This window comes from Gossypium raimondii, chromosome 5 (assembly GCF_025698545.1).
Source record: "Gossypium raimondii isolate GPD5lz chromosome 5, ASM2569854v1, whole genome shotgun sequence".
NCBI classification, from domain to species: domain Eukaryota; kingdom Viridiplantae; phylum Streptophyta; class Magnoliopsida; order Malvales; family Malvaceae; genus Gossypium; species Gossypium raimondii.
Genome location: NC_068569.1, coordinates 52,157,647 through 52,177,829, shown reverse-complemented (window position 1 = coordinate 52,177,829; position 20,183 = coordinate 52,157,647). Strand labels below are relative to the sequence as shown.

At 30.3% G+C, this 20,183-nt stretch overlaps 3 protein-coding genes across 6 annotated transcripts in view; 1 reads left to right on the top strand and 2 right to left on the bottom strand.

Annotated features, from left to right (window-relative positions):
* The window catches only part of LOC105788142 (probable disease resistance protein At4g27220), an 82,637-nt gene extending 76,150 nt beyond the window's left edge, over positions 1-6,487 (bottom strand). Inside the window, exons 1-3 of one of the 3 annotated variants that reach the window (XR_008195777.1) lie at positions 6,191-6,487; positions 5,272-5,896; positions 5,098-5,177 (exon numbers count right to left, since the gene is read on the bottom strand). The gene's annotated coding sequence lies outside the window, so the exon portion shown is untranslated. Of the gene's footprint in view, positions 1-5,097; positions 5,897-6,190 lie in introns of all 3 variants that reach the window. The other 2 variants (XR_008195776.1, XM_052630221.1) reach the window with 2 other exon arrangements.
* LOC105767189 (disease resistance protein At4g27190) overlaps positions 1-20,183 on the bottom strand; it is a 57,147-nt gene that overhangs the window by 23,065 nt on the left and 13,899 nt on the right. The window lies entirely within an intron of this gene.
* On the top strand, positions 12,508-19,029 carry LOC128041127 (proton pump-interactor 1-like). The gene is made up of 7 exons (XM_052630472.1): positions 12,508-12,576; positions 17,309-17,542; positions 17,609-17,665; positions 18,013-18,111; positions 18,201-18,420; positions 18,510-18,751; positions 18,802-19,029. The coding sequence occupies exons 1-7, from the start codon at positions 12,508-12,510 to the stop codon at positions 19,027-19,029; spliced, it is 1,149 nt and encodes a 382-aa protein (XP_052486432.1).

The following is a 20,183-nucleotide window of genomic DNA, read 5'->3' as shown; positions in this document are numbered from 1 at the left end:
TGAGAATCCATGGGCGGCTTGGCTCCCTAAAATAAAATTTTAAATTAATAAAGATAAAATTATTCTTTAATCCCCTAAAATTATAAAAATTAATTTAATCCTTTAAAAATTATAAAGATATAGACTATTAAAAATCAAAATTTCATTTCGATCCCCTCAACAAAATTTTTTGGATTCACCCCTGAAGGCAATCTTACCACATGGCAATCAAGGAAGTAGTTACTTTTGAATTAGGCATCAATCCTGCTAAGAGTACCAGAAGCTCGAATGCCCAATATTCCAAATTGCTCAAAACAATTTTAAAAAATTATCTAAATTTTAATTTAGTTCGCATTATTATTTTTAAAAGTTAAATTCAAATCCGAAATGAAAATGGCTCTAATTTAGACTAATTTGAATTCAAAAGAACTTACTTCTAATTGTTCCGACTTAAAATTTGACCACAAAATCCAAATAACTCAAATTAGAAAAGAGTATTATTCAGTTATGATTGATTTAATCGACTTAATTGATGATTTAATTAATTTTAATTAATTCAGCTTTTGTCGATTTGGACAAAGGAGTACCGATTACTAAATTTATTGAATTGATCAACTTAACGACTTATATTTATCTATGTATTATTTTTAAATTATTTTAAATATATTTGTAATATTTGATATAATTTAAATTACCCAAACTTAAAATCCAATTATCTAACCTAACCCAACCCGAAAATCGACCCAAACCTAATTAATGACATCTTAGTCAGTTTCATTAAATCGGTTAACAATATCTTAATCGATCGGTTCGGTTATTTTATATTAAGACCAATTAAGTCGGTTAAATTAGAAAAAAAAATATTATACCGATTAAAATAATCAAATGCTTACTTTTGAATCAAACTCAAAAAGGATATGTACCAAAATTATACACAAACTATGGTTTAATGTGCAATTGTATACATGAAATTTTAAAATTCGATTTGATCCAATTCTTGTAAATTATTAATACCATTATTAATATAACATCATTTTATGTTTATATATCGCATGCATAAATAATTATATTTATTCAATATAAAAATAAATAAGTTTATTTCTTTAAATGTGTATGATTAAATTAAAATTAAAGTTTCAAATATATATTTGAACCAAAATTAAAGTTTCACTCGTATAATTGTACTAAATTAAAGGTCATATATACAATTACACGTTAAATCAAAGTCAATGTATAATTTTGAGATTTAACCCAACTCAAAATAATTAGACTTAAGTCTTTAACCCAAAAATAATAAATTTAGAAGTTTAGTCCTTTAAAAAATGCAAAATTATAAAATAATACAATGACAAATTTTGTTTGACTCTTCAAAATTTTATAACTTAATTTGGAAAAAATGAACTCACCAAACCATTGCCGCAGAAGGGATGCCAAATTTCAGGTTCGCGAAGACCAAACGAAACGTTTCCGACGACAATCCCGGCCATGTTTCCTCAAATCTCTGGGCCAAAACCACATAAGACGATAACAAAACAAGTGAAATCCACAGCGAAATCGAAGCTGCCAATGGAGCTCCTTTGAAACCCAGATCCGTCCAATTAACCAATGTGTAAACGATGCCTAAATGAAGTGCCAATAGCAGAACCGAAAACCACACCAGAGGCATTAAAATACTTTGCGACTGAAGGAATCTCAGTATGTTTTGTACCAATCCGTAAGCAAATAAGCCTGGGATGAGATATTTGATGTAAAACGCCGCCATTTTCGAGATTTCGGCGTCTTGTTGAAGGAAGATCAATATGGGCTCGGTGAAGAACCATAAGATTGATATTAGGATGGCGAAAGAACAGGAAATTATGCATGAAGATTGGAGGTAAATTCCCAATATTCTGTAAAAACGGCCTTATTATTTTGCCCAAATCCATATTTCGAGCCTATATTTTTACCCGAATCCTCCCATTTTTCGGCGGGCTGTCGGGTCGGGCCGAAAGTAGCCCAACCCATGATCACCTCTAGTTTACTCTTACTGTTATTTGAGTGATAAAGAATTTAATATATTTTAAATGAGGGACAAAATAAAAATAAAATGGTCAAACAATTCATGCATCTAACCTTTTAAGTGAGGGAAGTAAATCATTTTAAGATATTTACTTGAAGCTTACAAATTTGAAAACTATGTTTTGTTTCAAAAGGAAAAAGAACAAAATTAATGGTCAAACAATTTATGCATCTAACCTTCTTTACTGAGGGAAATAAAAGTGAGTAAAGTATGATATTTTAAGAGATTTACTTTAAGATTACTAATTTATAACATAATTTTGTACTTTAATTTTTATAATATCATTAAATGTTTCATTCGGATTTATTGACATATACATATCCAAATACACAATTTATTATTTCTTTTTCAAATTATATATCAAATTTTAGTTTTGATTCTTATATTCATTTTAAAATTAAATTTTAATATTTTAATTTTAATTTTAACATAATGTGATACCTCAACTTTTTGGTCAATTTAAATACTTCATTTCGACTAAATTATTGATTTTTCTTTTGAAATTATATAACAATAGTTAGTTTTCAATTTTAGTCCTTATAATATGCCCAAATTGGAAATTTAATCTCTATGTCTTAATGTTTGACATAATTTGGTACTTCAATTTTTTAATGTCATTAATTAGTCTAAACATCGTATCTAATTAAACTATTGATGTAAATTTTAAGAATTGACAACATTGTTAAAATTCTCTGTTAAATTCAAGTTATTTGGATTGTCATTATTTTTTATTACATGGCTACCAAATAAGAATTTTTTTTAATTTTAACTTGTCCTACCAAATAATTTAACAAAATAATTTTAATGTTTTTAATAACTAGACCTAAATTTTAAATCCAAAAATAAAGAGACTAAATTCTTAAAATAAATAGAGATTAAATTTAAAATATAAGAAGAATATAAAGATTTAAAACATATTTTGATATTTAAATTTTCAGAAATTCAAAAAATAATATTTGATTCTATATCATATCAAAATAAGTTTATAACTTAAATGTTTTAATTATAAATATGAATATAAGGTTATTTTGGGAACTACATATATATTTTAAAAGAAATGAAGTCTTTTAGAAGGAAAATGTTTAAAAGGAAATTACTATCAATAATGTTAACTGTTATGGACATAATTTAAATGGACCAATGGGTAAGAAAACTTTTAGTTTTGGTGTTAAAGAGGAATAAAACAAAATAATAAACAATGAGAGTTTACAAAAAATTAACCCTATTTAAGATTTTGTGCCATACACACTGCCACACAACAACCTTAGAGCTTATTTTCAACGGTCAATCAAAATGAGAAATTTACATATCAAGTCTTTGAATATTTTTTGTTCTCACATTTTAGTCTGATGTTGCCAATATGCCAGGTGACACCAGCAGAACATCGTAACAAATGTCTTATTTTTGTAATTAATTTATTTTTCATACTATTTCCGTAATTAATTATTTTCTGTATGATTTGGAAAAGAATCCCTATGTTGAATAATATACATTTTCTATTTTATAAATAATTTTAAGTTTTTTAATACAAAATTAAGGTAAATTTTTTATTTTATTAAAAAAAGTTACACTATTAACTATTAGTTACTAAACTATGAGTATTTTAGTTTTGGTCACTGCACTACTGCAAAACAGACTTTTAGCGATATTTTTTAAGGCTTACAAGCGCTGCTAGAAGTATTTTGGAACTATGTTAGGTCCAACTTTATTCAAGAATAGTATCAATGCCTCTTCTTCTAAAAGGGGCTTCACTTTTATCACCTTACAACCAATATACAGACATGCTCCGAACGGGTTGTTAACACCAACTTGCAGCCATTGCTGCCACTCGGCTCGAGGATCCCAACTTCCTCTAGAGAAACTTTATCCCACACATCATCTAGGATTAGAACATGCTTTCCTGCCTTCTTCAGCTTTTCTGACAAGATTGCTGCTCGTCTGAGCTTGTCCTCTTCTTTGTCTAAAAATTCCTTCGCCTCCAAATCACTTGCAATATTATCTTGTACCTTCATTACATTGAACTCCTTTGATATGGTAACCCAGATTACCCTTTCGAATCTTTGTTGTTCCAAAAGATCATTGTGGATGTGCTTCATGATAATGGTTTTACCTACACCGCCCATCCCCCAAAATCCAATCTTGCTCACCTCCTCCTGCATCAAACATGCCCAAATCTCATTTCTGACAGCTTCTTCTCCAACTAGTTCTGATGTTGACAGTGGCAACCCAGCACTTGGACCATCCATGGCAAGACCTTCAGAGGCATTAGGAGCGTTATCAAGAAATTCCTTCATTTCTCGAGTCTTTTCATCAACCAGCTTCCCGTTGCAAGCACGACAGAAATATCTCCCGTTACTGACGTTGTTTTCAACAACTTGTGCTACCCTAATCATCTCTTTCACAGCTTTCAACCAATTTTCAACTCCCTTCTTCGGTATCTTCCCCAGAGGACGAAGAAGCTCTGCTTTCAATTGCAGCTCTATATCTTCCATTTTGCAATTCAATTCATCTCTGGTCCTCTTGAAGTTTCTCACATAATCGTTCAGCTTTCTGCGATATCGCAAATATTTACAAACAGGAGTGCCGAGACAATTTGCAATGCCAACAACAGGTTCTACGTACTCCATTGCTATGTCCCTGCAATGCAATCATATATAACAGTAGCAGAGAATGAAAATCTGTGAATGTATTAGATATTTTATGAAGTATTGATATGTGAGTGTAAGCATGAAAAGGAAAACACGAATGCAAGTTTCAAGCAATGGCGTTTATTAGATGGAGCTATGGATGGGTGGCAGACAGAAACATGATGAAATTCTGGTCACCAGAATTAAGCTCTCAATGTATATAAAATGCTAGAGTCAAGTGTGAAACAGTTCATTACAGAATATTAAGAGTTAAAATGTTAACAGTATGAGATTTCAACATTATATTACTTCTGGGTAGCTCTTTCTGTATTAATTTCAATCTAGAGTAGATTACGTCTGCTGATCATCTTGTCTTAAAATCTGAAACTGTTGATAATCAGTAGAGGAAATCACAGCTTCAAATCTTATTACCTGACTTAGTGGCTGAAAAGTGTTGAGAGAATAGAACTGAAAATGATGCAGTGAAGTTGACTGTCTTACAAAGCTAGCTGCTAAGAGTAGCAGATAATCAGCAACAATCATTGCAAAGTCATGAATTAAGCAAAGAAAAGCATGTGATGAATTAAGCGAATGAAAGAAAATTACCTTGACTGGATGCTTGAAATTTTGTGATAAACCATGGACAACAAAAGAAATTAAAAACAGTGAAGAAGAAAGAATGTTGTGGGTACAACAGCCAAAAAGAAGAAGAAAGTTAAGATAAAAACAGGCAAAATTCCGTGGAAGGTTCCACAAAGGCAGAATTACTAGGAAGAAATCCAATCTTTTATTACTTTTTCTTTTAGCTTTTTTCTTTGATGTCTGCCATTATTAGTTGGCATTTTGGGTATTTCATACTGACATTTCTACTGGATAATAAAACCTTGAATCTGCTCTCAAAATTTTGAAAGATAGATATGAGGTCTAAGATCCATGGAAATGTCCTTTCAATTCATTCTGGACAATACTAACAAGTATTTCAGTGAGCTTGGTGCTCAATTGTAACATCATCATTGTAAAGCCCAAAATCTGCCCGGGCCCAACAGTCTAATTACAAAAAATAAACCCAAACAATTATAGCCCACAAAACTTAAAGGCTCTTCAGCCATCAAAGGAAACCCTAAGCCCCAGCGCCGCATGCCCAGGCTCCAGCAATGCGCGCCGTTCCACCTCCTCGCACGCCGCCACCGCCCAAGGCTCGCCTACCACCGGTCGTCCACGCGTCTGACACCTGCAAAAATTAAATACAATGGCAAAAAGAAGGCACGCGGGTAGTTAACAGACAGTAAAGAAGAAGAAAGTGTTTTTTTTTTAATTCGGCTATAAAAGCCCAAATCTAATCGTTGTATTTTTTTTTACGAACACCCATCAATAGATCGAAAATCAGAAACTGAAGTTCCAAAAGGTTGTTCTTCTTTAAAAAAACTGTTCTCTTCGTTCTCTTTTTCATAGTTTTTTTTCTTTTCTTTTATTTCAAATCTATTTAAAAGTAATTGAAAAACAAAAAAGGAAAAAAGAAGGTTACCTGAATCGGCCCCTAGGCCCGCCGTCGATGGTGATTCACCGTCGCCGGATATGGGTTCAAGGAGGGGTCGAAGTTCCTCTCTTTCCCCTCGTCTCTTCGTTCCATGGCCTCGTCCCATGAGCGCGTTTCAAGGCGCCGATAGGAGCCGTCTTCGCACGGCTCCGATCACCGGACAACGGAGGCATAGCGGCGGCGGGGTTTCAATCTTGGAACCCTATCAGAGAAGGGGGGTTTCCCTTTATTTTTTCTTTTTTTTCTTGCGTTCTGTAAAGAATGAAGCAGCAGAAAAATAAAGCAATTTTTTGTAGTTTTTATTTTGATTGTGATACGGCGCCGTTTAAAGGGGGAGATTTGCGCATGCTTTGCCCTAAATGGGTAATTTATTCACTTAGTCCCTCGGTTTTGCGCTGAAGCGCAATCCAACTTTCTGTTTCTTTTAGATTTGGGCTACAAATTTTGTTTTTTGTTTCAATCAGGTCCTTTGACCGTGTACAGGCCTTTGCGCTGAAACGCTGCGTCTTGAACTGGGGAATATTGCCCTGAGGGTCCTTCGAGCCTTGAGCACGCTTCATTTCAGCCCCTGACCCTTTTATTTGCGAATTTGGTCCCAAATTATTGGCCTGATTCCAATTCGATCCTTGGCCTTTTTAACTTCAAGTTTTTTTATTTATTTATTTTTATACATATTTAAAAACCAGTTTTATTTAATATTTTACTTAATGTTATATATATATATATATATTTTTTTTTTTAAAATTCAGATTTTGTCATATACATGTACATGCATGCGTTCTTCATACGTACATATTTTTACAATCAATATATATACATACTTATATTTTTATATATGCTACAATCTATATGGTTTTTTATTTTCATATATACATGTTTATACACATTTTTTATAATATACATACGCACATATTTTATGTTATAGATTTATACATACACGTGTTTTATATTTTATAACTCCTACATATGTATAAACATATATTCCTCTTTTGTGTATACTTTATAATCTAAAAAATAAGTATACCTATATACATTTTAAATGTACATATGAACATACTTACATTTTATTTTATAATAGTTACAGATTTTTTATTTAATATATGTATGTATTTATATACGTTTTCATACTCTATAATTTATATGCATTTCTTATTTTCATAACTTAAAATTATACATGCATACATAATTTTTACATAATTGTATTTATTTCATTTATTGTCGTCATTGTTATTTGGTGTTTATTTATTTATTCATGTACACTTTTACTTTTCTAAAATGTTAGTTTTATTTATTTATTCATTTGCTTTGTTTATGTAATCGCCTCGTCATTTCATTTTATCTATTGTATTGTTGTTACTCACATTACTATGCTTATCTTGTCGTATTCATTATTGTTTTGTCATGCATATTAACACCAAACATTAAAAGGAAGGTTTTTCTAAATAAGGCAATATTTCATGTTTGGAAAATCGAGAAAATGTGCCCTAACGCGCTGGGTTTCGATTTCTCGTTCGACCAAATAGCCAAATATCCTTTTAAGATTTTCTAAATAAGGCGATATTTTGCGTTTGGAAACTCGAGAAAACGTGCCCTAACGTGCTGGGTTTCGATTTCTCGTTCGACTAAATAGCCAAATATCCTCTTAAAACTTCGAAGTATGGTTTCATTAAACTATAAGGTGATCTTGGTTTCGATGGTTTAAAGTATCGTGTCCTAACGTGCTGGATGTGATATTCCTTCGGAACAAGAGAATCTTATATTTCAATTCATGTTATCAGAGTTTCTTTTAAGGATCGTATTTTTAAAACTCTTCAAAGTTTTCAATTTTCGACACTAGGACACTAAGTAATCAATTAGGTATCAATTTTGGGCGATCGAGGGTGCTAATCCTTCCTCGTATGAATCAACCCCGAACCCATTTTTCGAATTACGTGGACCAAAATCGTTGTTTTAATAAAATTAAATCGTTTATTAAAAGTTCGGTGACCCGATCACACCTCATCAAAAAGATTGGTGGCGACTCTCATTTTGCTTTCATTTTACAAAACCCAAGTCGACCTGCTTTTATCAAAAAATGGTGTCAACAATCATCATCATCATGATGAAAATAATAGGAAAGTATGGGAAAGCAGGTATAAGAATGTCTAATATACTAGTAAATGACTTGTATTAATAGGTATAACAAAAATATATGTAGTTATTGTGGATTAAGTCTTGGTTTAATTGACATGGACATTGTTGGCATGGAACTTTTAATTGATTTAATGACAGTTTTAGTCCTTAATTTGTATACTTTCAGTAAATTTGATTTTGATAATATATAAAATGGTAAAAGTTAAAATTATTTTTAAAATTTTAAAACATTATAAAATTAAAAAAATAAAGTGAGAAAATTCAGGATAATTATTTTTAAACCCTACAAAATTTCTCTACATTATCTATATTCAATACTCATTCTTTAAAACAAACATAGAAAAATATTAAGCAAATATTATAAGAAAAGATAAAATTCTGAATATAATTTCTAATGTAATGAAATTTGGAATTGAGTTTGGAAAAGAAAAATTATGGTATATTTTGTATTCTTTTGACTAAAAATATGGCATCAAGGTCAATTTCATAAGTATTTGTAATATCGTTCTAGATGTTTTTCAAGGGCATGAAACTCAACTTGATAATACTACTAATTTGGTTTAGAAATATTCAGAAACATATAATAATTTAACGTTTTTGTTTTGTTTTGATTTGATTTTAATTTGTTATCGGATGTTATTTAAAAGTTGAAATTATTTTTAAAATTTTAGAACATTATAAAATTAAAAATAAATAAAAGTAAAATAAAAATTTTAAAAATAAATAAAGTGAGAAAATTAGGGATAATTATTTTAAACCTTACAAAATTTCTCTATATTATCTATATTGAAATATTCAATACTCATTATTTTAAAACAAACATAGAAAAAACTATTAAGCAAATTTATTTGTTCTATGCTTTTTATCTCATCAATTACTTGATATAGCTTTTACATTATAAGAAAAGATAAATTTCTGAATATATTTTCATTTTACAATTTGAGTTTTGAAAAAAATGTAATGAAATTTTGAATTGAATTTGAAAAAGAAAAATCATGGTATATTTTGTACTCTTTTAATTAAAAATATGGCATCAATGTCAATTTCATAAGTGTTTGTAATATCAGTTCTAGATGTTCTTCAAGGGCATGAAACTCAACTTGATAATACTACTAATTTGGTTTTAGAAATATTAAGGAAACATATAATAATCTAACTTTTTGTTTTGTTTTGTTTTTATTTTAATTTGTTATCGATGTTATTGAATGATGATTTTCTTTATTTCTCATCCAATTTAGTTATGAAACAATACATTCAAGATTTTACTTTTCTAGAATTTTTATATACATTTTTTATTTATAAATAATTGTGAGTTTTATTATGATTTTATACAAAATCGAGTAAAATTGATAGAAAATATAAAAATTGAGGACTAAAATTGTTATTATATCAACTAAAACAAGTATGAGTTAACAATTGGGTGACAAAAAGAAAAACAATTTGAAAGCATTAGTGATCAAATTGTAATTTTTTTAGTTAAGTGATTAAAACAAAAACTTACCTATAGTTGAATGATTGTTGTAGTTTACCCTAAATTCTTTTAAAAATTTTAGTTTAAAACTTTTTTTTATCTATATTGTGTTAAAGCTTTTTACTGAGTTGGCGTCAACCATCAATTGAGTCCCAACTCGGTAAGAAAATTACCAAAAAAATCATTTTAGGTGCAAAGTGAAATTAGAATTTTTATCACCCCAAAAGCTATTAAAGTGATTGACCAAAATGTCTCTATGAAAGACATAAAAATTCCTATAAATAGGAATTGTATTTCATTTGGAAATCACACCAACAAGTTTTAATATTCATCCTATTCTTCCTCATTTTCCAGATTATTAGATTTTTTTTATAAAGAGCTACTGCAAAAATTCTTTGTAAAAATTGACTTTCTTGTTATACATTGCTCAGTGTTTAGTAAATTATTTACATTAGTACAAAACACAAATAGTCATCGGCTTCATTGTATTCTCAAGGTTAATTTGCTTGAAATTCTTTTGAACGCTGAATATAGGTGACAGCGGATATAACTTTAAAGATAGTGGTTTGATACACGTCTTAAAGCCTTGTCACATTTTTTCATTTTCTATGCGAGTTTCATTCGTGTGTTCAAAATTTTCCTCACCGAAGATTTGTTCTAATTTTTTTTTTAATAGCAAATGATCTAAGAAGACATGCATATATATACATTATATGTTCTAAAAGTAACATGTTTTAATCTCATTCTTAATGTGTTTTTGGGTGATTATTCGATGTTAATGGTGAATTTTATGCTTCCAATCCTTTAAATTCACGTCTCTATACTTAGGAGAGCATTTAGAAGAAAAAAGAGCGAAAATTAGAAAATTAGAACAAGTTTCAGGAGCCACACGGGCTAGGCCATTCCATACGGCCGAGTGAACCATATGAGTTGCTACACAACAATGTGTCAAACCGTGTGGAAAGAACAATTGCACTCTAAAGACGCAAAAAATCGTAATTTGTAAGTTTTTCGAGCATAATTTGTAAGTTTTTCGAGCATTCTAAGACATATATGAAAAAGATAAGAAGAGGGGAGTGAGTCGTCATATAATATTGAAGAAAACAACTCGAAAAATACCATTGAAGCCGACTTTGAAGCATATTTCCATCAAAATTGAAATTCTCCTTTTGATTTCTTTGAAGTTTATTATGAGTTTCTTTATTCCTTATAGTTATTCTATCTTTGAGATGTTTTTATTTACTATATGAACTATTTTTTTCCAAATACCTAGGGAGCTGAACCTTAGGATGAATTCTATTATTTGATTTCTATTTTTATGCAACAAATACTTAAATCTTGTTCTCAATTATGTGTGCTTAATTCATGGTTTAATATTTCTAGACTATTGGTCCATGTTTTATGTGCTTAAATCATAGGAGGAATAGACATTGTTTAAGAGTATATCTAACATAGGTAAGTGGAGTTACATGTAATCCTAAAAATAAGATGACATAAATCTACCGGATTAGAGTCAAATCTAATAGAAGGATCTATAGATCGAGTTAATGTGATAATAGGGGTTTTAATTAAAAGAAATTCCAATTAATTAATCTAGAATCAGTTGCTCTTAGTCTTGAAGAGAGATATTAGCATAATTTAGGGATTTCTCCGTATTAAGATACAAAGTGAAGAAATTGTGTGATTTAGATTGATAATGACAGATGAAGTTTAGGTGGATTCTTTCCTAGGTATTATCTCGCTTATTGGTCATTAATAGTTTATTTTTCTGATATGTCCTTTGTTGTGTTCTTTAATTAATTAATTTAGTTAATTTTAGCTTTAATCAATTACTCCAATTTGTCGGTTAAATAATAAAAAGACGGTAATTACTAATACTTTTAATCTTCGTGGAAATGATATCTTTGCTCAGTAGTAACTATACCATTAATTAATAAATGCACTTACCGTAATTAAAATTTTAATTGGTTTACAATCGCAATTGCAACACATAACTTTAATAGATTAATTGATGAAGTTGAAAGACTAAAACTATTACTATAAGTGTTCTAAAACGGTGTCAATGAATAACAACTCGTCTTAACGTCAAATAAAAAGTTGTTATTTTATGCAAATTTAATTGTTCTAAAACTATTGCTTAGGGTGCAAATATAATGTATACAATCAAGTAAATGTTGAGCAAATAAATATTTAAATATGACAACTCAAGTTCGAGCACCCTTACTTTGTTCAGCATATATATTACAGTTTTACTAAGAAAATGATCAATTACCTCACAATTCGGTGAAAACATTTTGAGTTAATCGAGTTTACTGTGTTTTATTTTATCATCTTAACTTGATATGAAATTTTTCAAATCAAATCGAATGAAATGAAATTCAAATAAAGTGAAATTGTTTGAGTTAACTTAAAAATTAAACATGTCAAATTAAAATCTTTCATCTAGATTTAAAACCATATATATTTAAAAACTTAAATAAATATTGATAAATTTGAATCATTAATTAACTTACTTAAGTGCTAAAATTATTATTTTAGAATATTTTAAAATTTCAACTTTATTTATATATTTTTTAGAATTTTTTAAATATTTATAATTTTTAAATATAAATTTTGAAATTTTATAAATATTTTAAAATTTAAAAATTATTTTGAATTTATTTTATGTGGCGAGATAAAAGAAAGGGCTGTGTTGGTTATGATGAGTAAGGCTACCAATGAGGTGTTGGAGAGGAGAGGTGGAATTATAGCGTTGAAACAGATAGTGAGGGTAATAGTTTATCCTCTTATGCTTTAATGTTTTACCTGACATCAATTAATTTGAAATGTAGGAGATTTTGCAGGGTGTCACGTGTAACAACCTGATTTTGGGTCTAGTCGAAATAGTGGTTTCGAGACCACAAATCCGACGAGGAAAAATGTAATGGCCTGAATTTTCAAAGGTGTCGAAACGGTGATTCGAGATCACTAAATTCGACAAATGAGTAGAAAATATTATTAATTTAGTGAATATAAGTTAAATGTGAAGTTAGGAAAAATTTTGAAATAGTGAATAGTGCACTAGAAATAAATATTAAAATAATTAGAATAAAAAAACGAGGTATTGAGACCTCGGAGATTTTAAACCGAGCCATAAATATTTTTATAAATATTTATGGAGTGTTAAAAAGTTAGTATTAAAGTTTCGTCAAGAAATTTTAAAGTTCTGATAATTAATTGAATAAAAAGGACTAAATTGTAACAAATGCAAAATTTTAGGAAATGATTAAATAGCTTAAATGATAAAAGGAAGATGACTTAAAAGGAAAATGGACCCAAGTTCTATTTGGGCTGGACGGTAAAGGAATGAAATTAGCAAGAAAGTAAGGAGAATTAAGGGCAAAATTTGCTTAATAAAGTTAGGACCAAAGTGGAATTATCTAGATTTCTCTTCATTTTTCTGCATTCTCATCAGCTAAAACACCATAGAAGGGTTTCTTCAAGCTGGTTCTTCATATTTTTACTGCAAGTAAGTTCAATTCTTGATTATTTCTTGAAATTTTTATGTTTTTGTGACTTTTACAACTAGGCCCACTTGTTAAATTCATTGGTTTTTGATTCTATGTAAGAAGTTGAAAGTTGCTATGAATACATGCTGGAAGTATATGATGATTTATCTTGGCATTAGAGTTTTAAATTGTTCATATGCTGATTTTATTGAAAGAATTGAATAGAAAGTGAATGTTTCCACACTTTATTTATATACATATATATATATATTTATTTATTCATTTTCCAATCAAATTTCAAATCACTAATTACTTTTCAGTCCATATACATTTCAAAGATTCTCATATTTCAACAATAAATATATCTCATCATGCATCATATAATTCATGAAATTAATATTTAACCATTAAATTTCAGCCATATGAACTTACTATTTCATTATCTTTCCACACTTGTTTCCTATGCGCATCACACAAGATATAAACATATCATTCAACCATAGTTACAAGCTAGTGTATTTAAACATAACTCTTTTTGGAACTAACCACATGATAAACCATTCATGACATTATTTCTTGCCAAATCATATACCGAATATACCATACACACATACTATGAAACTTTATTTTCACACATGAGCTTAAACCATGACCAATGATGCACAAATATAAGCATCATTTCTATTTCATCGTTTATCAATTATAATCAAACACATGACCAATTATACACAAATCATTCATATATTTTCCAATTTTCCTCCTCCTCCTCTCCATTCCACATCCTTAATGTGTATAACACACTTAAACAATATTAACTATAATTTCACTATTCACTCACATGTATATTCAAAACTGTTTATCCGAGTCAGGGTCACTAAATTATTTTTATCCGGAGCTACAGAAGTCCAAATTAAGATCTGTTAATTTTTTCTGAAACTAGACTCACATATCTTCTTACCATAAAAATTCCAAAATTTTTTGTTTAGCCAAATAGTACATTTTATTCTTTAAAATTTCCCCTGTTTCGCTGTCTGACAGTTCCGACCACTCTTCACTAAAAATGAATTATCTAATTGTACAGAATTGAATAAAAGTGAATTAAAGTATGAATAAGTGTGAATACGTGAATTGAGTATCGACTGAAAAGTGGTTTGAATTGAATCGAAGTATGATTACATGTGAATATCTGGAATATGTATTGGTAGATTAGAAAGTGGAAAGTGAATTTGAATTGAAATGTGATTATTGAATAGAAAGTGAAATGGTTTGAATTGAATTATTGAATTGAACTGGAATATTGAAATTGGTGAGTGATATGGATTTTATTGGAATTGAAATTGAGAAAGTGGAAATTTATATGTGAGACTAATACTGAACTGAATTATAGAATACTGAATACTGTTATGTGTACTGCATTGAACTGTGAAAATCCTGAAGTAATGAATTACTGCAATACTGTGAAACTTATTGAAATAAGGAATTATAATTGATACTGAACTAAGATGGAAATAGTACTGAAAAGTAAATTAAATGCCCTATTAAGTAGTCGGGCTAGTCGGATATAGTTGGCATGCAATAGGATATGGAAGAGTACAGGTATTTGAAACCATCGATTAGGTACTTATGTGCCGACTCATCGTTATCGTTATCGATTCTCGATTCGACACTTTATGTGTCGAATCTTTATCTTATTCTTATCGTTATCGATTGACACTTTGTGTGTCGAATCTTATCTTATCTTATTCTGATTCACACTTTGTGTGTTGAATATTATTCTTATTATCGCTACCGCATTGACATTGCTTCTTGATGTGTTTGGTTGGAATCCGTGTACCCGCCAAGTCCGAGTCAAGTTAATAGGGGCACATAAAATAAAGTTCTTGATAAAACTAAATCGAATGATATGACATATGTGAAAGGGTAAGAATTATGGTTCAAGAAATAGATAAGGATAAATTTTATGAAATAGGATAAGTTATTGAATTGAGATGTATAAATGAAATATATGAAATAATGATTTTATGAAATGATTATTGATGAAATTCATGAAATATATTAGGTATGTTCTAAGTATTAGTTTTGTGTTCAATTATATTAGTAATTAGCCAAGAATTAATTTGGCACCAAATGTAATATTCCTATATCGTGGTCCTTAAGTCGAACATGGTATAGGGTGTTACATCATGGGTATAGAGTGACAAAGAAATTATGAGAGAAATACAGCAATCATGATACAAATTGCTTCAACTATCACTTACTTGCCATGCCTTGATGAACCATGTAGAGCACTACTTGAGTTCAATTTTTAAAAGCTTTCTAATGCCCCAATATGTGTTAATGATGTATGATTTGTTATGGATGATACATTAGTTTTAAATAATTTTAAGGTTTTAAATATATATAACTTATTTTAAAATTTAAAATTATTAAAAATATTTATTATTATTTTTAAAATTTTAAAATATTAACTAAATGCTTATATGTCATGACAACAATCGATATAACCGAATCATAAAATAATATAATTGCATGCAACAATCATATATAACATCTTTGTTTTCTTATAAGAACATCTTTTAAATATAAAGATTTTTATATATTTAAATAGGATCATTGACTTTGGAAGCTTAACTGTTAAAGTTGAAGATAACCCATCAAACCCTACAATGACATTAACTTGTAAAAGAAAAAGTAATTATTTTTTAAAACAATATTACTTCATTTTGGAAAAAACTATTTAACTCAAAAGAAAACAAGTTTGATTAACCCGTTGAAGATGTACCATTTTTGAAAACCCATGAGTACATTGAAGAAAGCCATATTTGTTAATTTTACCAAAATGTATTTAATTTACTTACTTTGTTTGTGAGATAAACTATCTTAGAAAATTTCAATAAAACTTGCAGCGGACAGCATTATAGCAAATTGACCTTAAAACTTGTAGCGGAAAGCATTATAGCAAATTGACCTTATAATTGTGGTTTATTTTTAATTGCCTTGATTTAAGTATCGGTAAAAGTTAAAACTTTTGAAAAATAAATGCCAAAATAATTTTTAGCATCCCAAACAAATTTAAAATGTCCAAAAGTCCAAAAAGTCCATATAAACAAAAGAGAGTCCAGTGCATACTTAAACCGAAAGAGTGACATACTGAGCTCTATAGTCATCGTCCAATCCTAACTTTGAAGATCACCTAAAACAGAATTAACAAAGGTGTGAGCTTAACATCCAGTATGTGATTTGAACCACACATCGTAGTATATATAAAAATCAGAATGTATCATAGCATATCGGAGCATATCTTATATCATATCGATTTTCATATCATGCTATAACATGTTTTATATCTTATATTATCCTATCATATCTCATATCATATGATATCATACCTCCAACTGTTACATGCCATCTCTGTCCAAGCAATATCACCAACTAGGACTATAAGAGTCCATCCATCCAATCACACCAATATGTGACGATATGCCACTCATAAATATGCAACTAAGTTGTCAGATAGACATTTTATGGTCTAATCGCCATAGTTGTAGTAAAAACTACCATATAATACTTCCTCCATCATATCATAACCCATCCCAAAACATAGGCATAATCATAATTATAATATCATAAATACATATATCATAAGTCGTATGACATGCATACACATATTTTTATAAGGAACATAACATAGCATATGATTTATATACAACCTACTTAACATACCTCCTAAGCTTAGCCATGTATATATACGTACTAAAACTTACATTTTTTTGGGCTTATATGATGGCTATGGACCCAATATTTGAGTCCTTTAATCGGCCCCTAATTGAGGCTTAAAATTGGCCAAAATACCCATATAGTCGTGTGACCCTTAATTTTAGGCAAGCTTCGCAATAATAAAGATGTTGATAATCGACTTAGTTTCTGTGCATCTGAGGAAGAGCTCGATTTTATTGTATGATACTTCTATAAACTTTGACTGCATTTAGATTTATTCATTGTTTTCTGCCGCAGTTAATGCTTTTCTTTTTCTCCTTTAGTCACTTCAATGGAATTTATGAATTGCAGATCCATAGCTTGCAATATCGCATTCAGCATGAAAGCATCTCGTTGAGTGATGAGAAGCGAATCCTTAAAGAAATCAAACACTTTGAGGGAACCCGTGAGAAAGTTATTGCTAATGTTGCAATGAGATCAAAGATTCAAGATTCATTAGGCCAGAAAGAAGACATTGATGATCAAGTTAAAGTAAGATAATTCTATTTTCTGCCTTTATCCATCGGAGTTTGTTTCTCTTCTTATCTGTGAATATAGAGCACCATTGTGCTTATGGGTGTTGATTTGAATGGAGTAAGGAAGGAGCAGCATGCAGTCTGGTCCAAAAAAAAAACCAAATTAAAGATAAATTGGATGAAACTGAGACTAAAATCGAGTCTTTGCAATGAGCTGAAAGCTGTGACCCTGAAGAGGGACAAAGCTTTTGAAAACATTCAGGAGCTGAGGAAACAAAGTGATCAGGGGTATCGCCTTTATTTGCTTCAACTCTTAAGATATCTGTTTCATATATATACTTGACCATGTCGGAACATTTTCATTTATGCATGAATAACTAGTGTCACTTAAGATATTAAATGATATATATTATTTCTACTTCCAATATTCCTGTGCATGATGTTACTAATGAATCGTTTTAATCACTTTCTTTCTCAAAATTTCAGAATTCTCACTTTTACCAGAGCCGTACCACTGTACACAACGCCAAACTACTTGCTGCACAGAAAGATATAAAGGCTCTTGAGGAGTTATCAATTGTGGAGGTTTGTTGAGACTGCTTGTTCATGTTACTTCCAATGTATCTCATTTGCTTTATAATTAACCGCTCACTTATCTTTTATATTCCTTTTAGGTTGAGAAGTTTATGGCTCTCTGGAATGGCAATAAAGCCTTCAGGGATGATTTTGAGAAAAGAATTCTGCCATCCCTGGACAGTCGGCTATTGAGTCGGGATGGTCGGATAAGGAATCCTGATGAGAAACCACTGGTTGCACCCGAGAAACCAGTGGATTCTGAAACCGAAACAATTCTGAGACCTAGTGTAAGACAACCAAAGGAAGAGGCCAAATCAGGTCCCCAAACAGATACTAAACTAGCCAAAAAGGCCCCAAAAGATGCCGAGAGCCCGAGACTATAGCACTGGAGTCGAATCCTTTGTCAGACATTAGTGTTGTAGCAGAGGAAATTTTGGTATCCGGAAAATTGCAAAAGAACAAGGAAGTCGATGTAGCAAAAGTGAAAGAATTGAAGAGAGAAGAGGAAATAGCGAAAGCAAAGCAAGCCATGGAAAGAAAAAAGAAGTTGGCTGAAAAAGAAGCAGCCAAAGCAGCTAGAAGAGCTCAAATGGAAGCTGAAAAGAAGCTCAAGAAATCATTTGCTTCCTTATCTGGTTTCACTTTATCGGTTATTAGTTTGTGGGTTGAAACTGAAACTCTTTCAATCCTTTTTTTCAGGAGCGTGAAAAGAGAGCTAAGAAGAAGGTGGCAGGATCAACAAATGCTGTAAATCCCGAGGAACTGATTGAGGCACAAGATTCAGAACCCGAGAAGGTCGATGTTAATACTGATGCACCTGTTCCTGCTACCGTTTCAATGAAGGGTAAAGTACCAAAGGAGAATACTAGTAGGTACAGGAATCGAACCAAAGAACTGAGTCCTCCCAAAAGCCATCCTGAAACGTAAGAAGTCGATGAACTATTGGATACGGGCAGCTCCTGCTGTGGTGGTTGTGCTGGTTCTTTTAGCATTATGTTACTATTATCTTGCCTGAAGAAGTTTTAACTTGAATGGAACTAGAGTTATAGGACAATCTTTATTTTATTTAGTTGAACAAACATTCTATAGTGGCAAAAGTTAGTTAATTTTGTTCTTTGCATCCCCATGAAGGATGGACCAGAAACTCATAATGTTACCGGTAGTTCAGTCTGAATGCTTTATCTGATAGGCCGGATTTGGCCCAGGCTTAGACAAGGTATTGCTAATTGTTATTTTGCTCAAGCTCGGCCTAATATGAAATATGGGTTTAAATGTTTTATTCAAGGTCGACCCAAATTTTTGAGCCCAGCCTGCCCTGCCTGGACCAATAAAGGCTGCAGAACGACACTACAGTTTTCAACTCAGTAATTTATGGTCTAAACTGCAAAATAGCTTAAGCAATGGTGAGTGGTGGCTGATGGTTGAAGGTGGACATGAAGGCCATTTCTTTTGCTTCATCGTTTGGTAATGGCCCCATCCATTTATTATGCAATTATGATAGGAGACGACTTAGAAAAAGGTTAGTCTTTGGGTCATATTTTAACTCTGCTTTCCACTCTCACTTTGTCCTAAATTATGACCATTAGAAATGAGTTAATTGCATCAACCACCCCTAAATTATGACCATTATTTTAAATCTATTTTCAAACTTCAAACTGATCTAATTACATTTCTAAACTATTGATATTATAATTAAATGACACGTTAAATTTTATATAGCTAATTTTAAAATGAAAATTTTACAGAAACTAAAATTAAATAAAACTGAAATTTAAAAAAACGAACAATAAAATTTTTGTAAAAACTTCAAAACCATGATTTTTAAAACAACTATTTTACAATTTTTTAATTTTCATTTTAAATTATGTCACATAAGATTTAACATATCATTTAATTATTAAACTAGGTAAACGACCTCTCTAGTCCCTTTCAATTTTGATATTCGGCAACTTGGTCCCTCTAAACAAATCGAATCAATTTAATCCCTACCAATTTCGAAAGTGAGCCATTAATTACAATATTAATGTTTTTCATCAATTTTACATAAATTTGATTGATATGATAACAAATTGAGCCCGTCA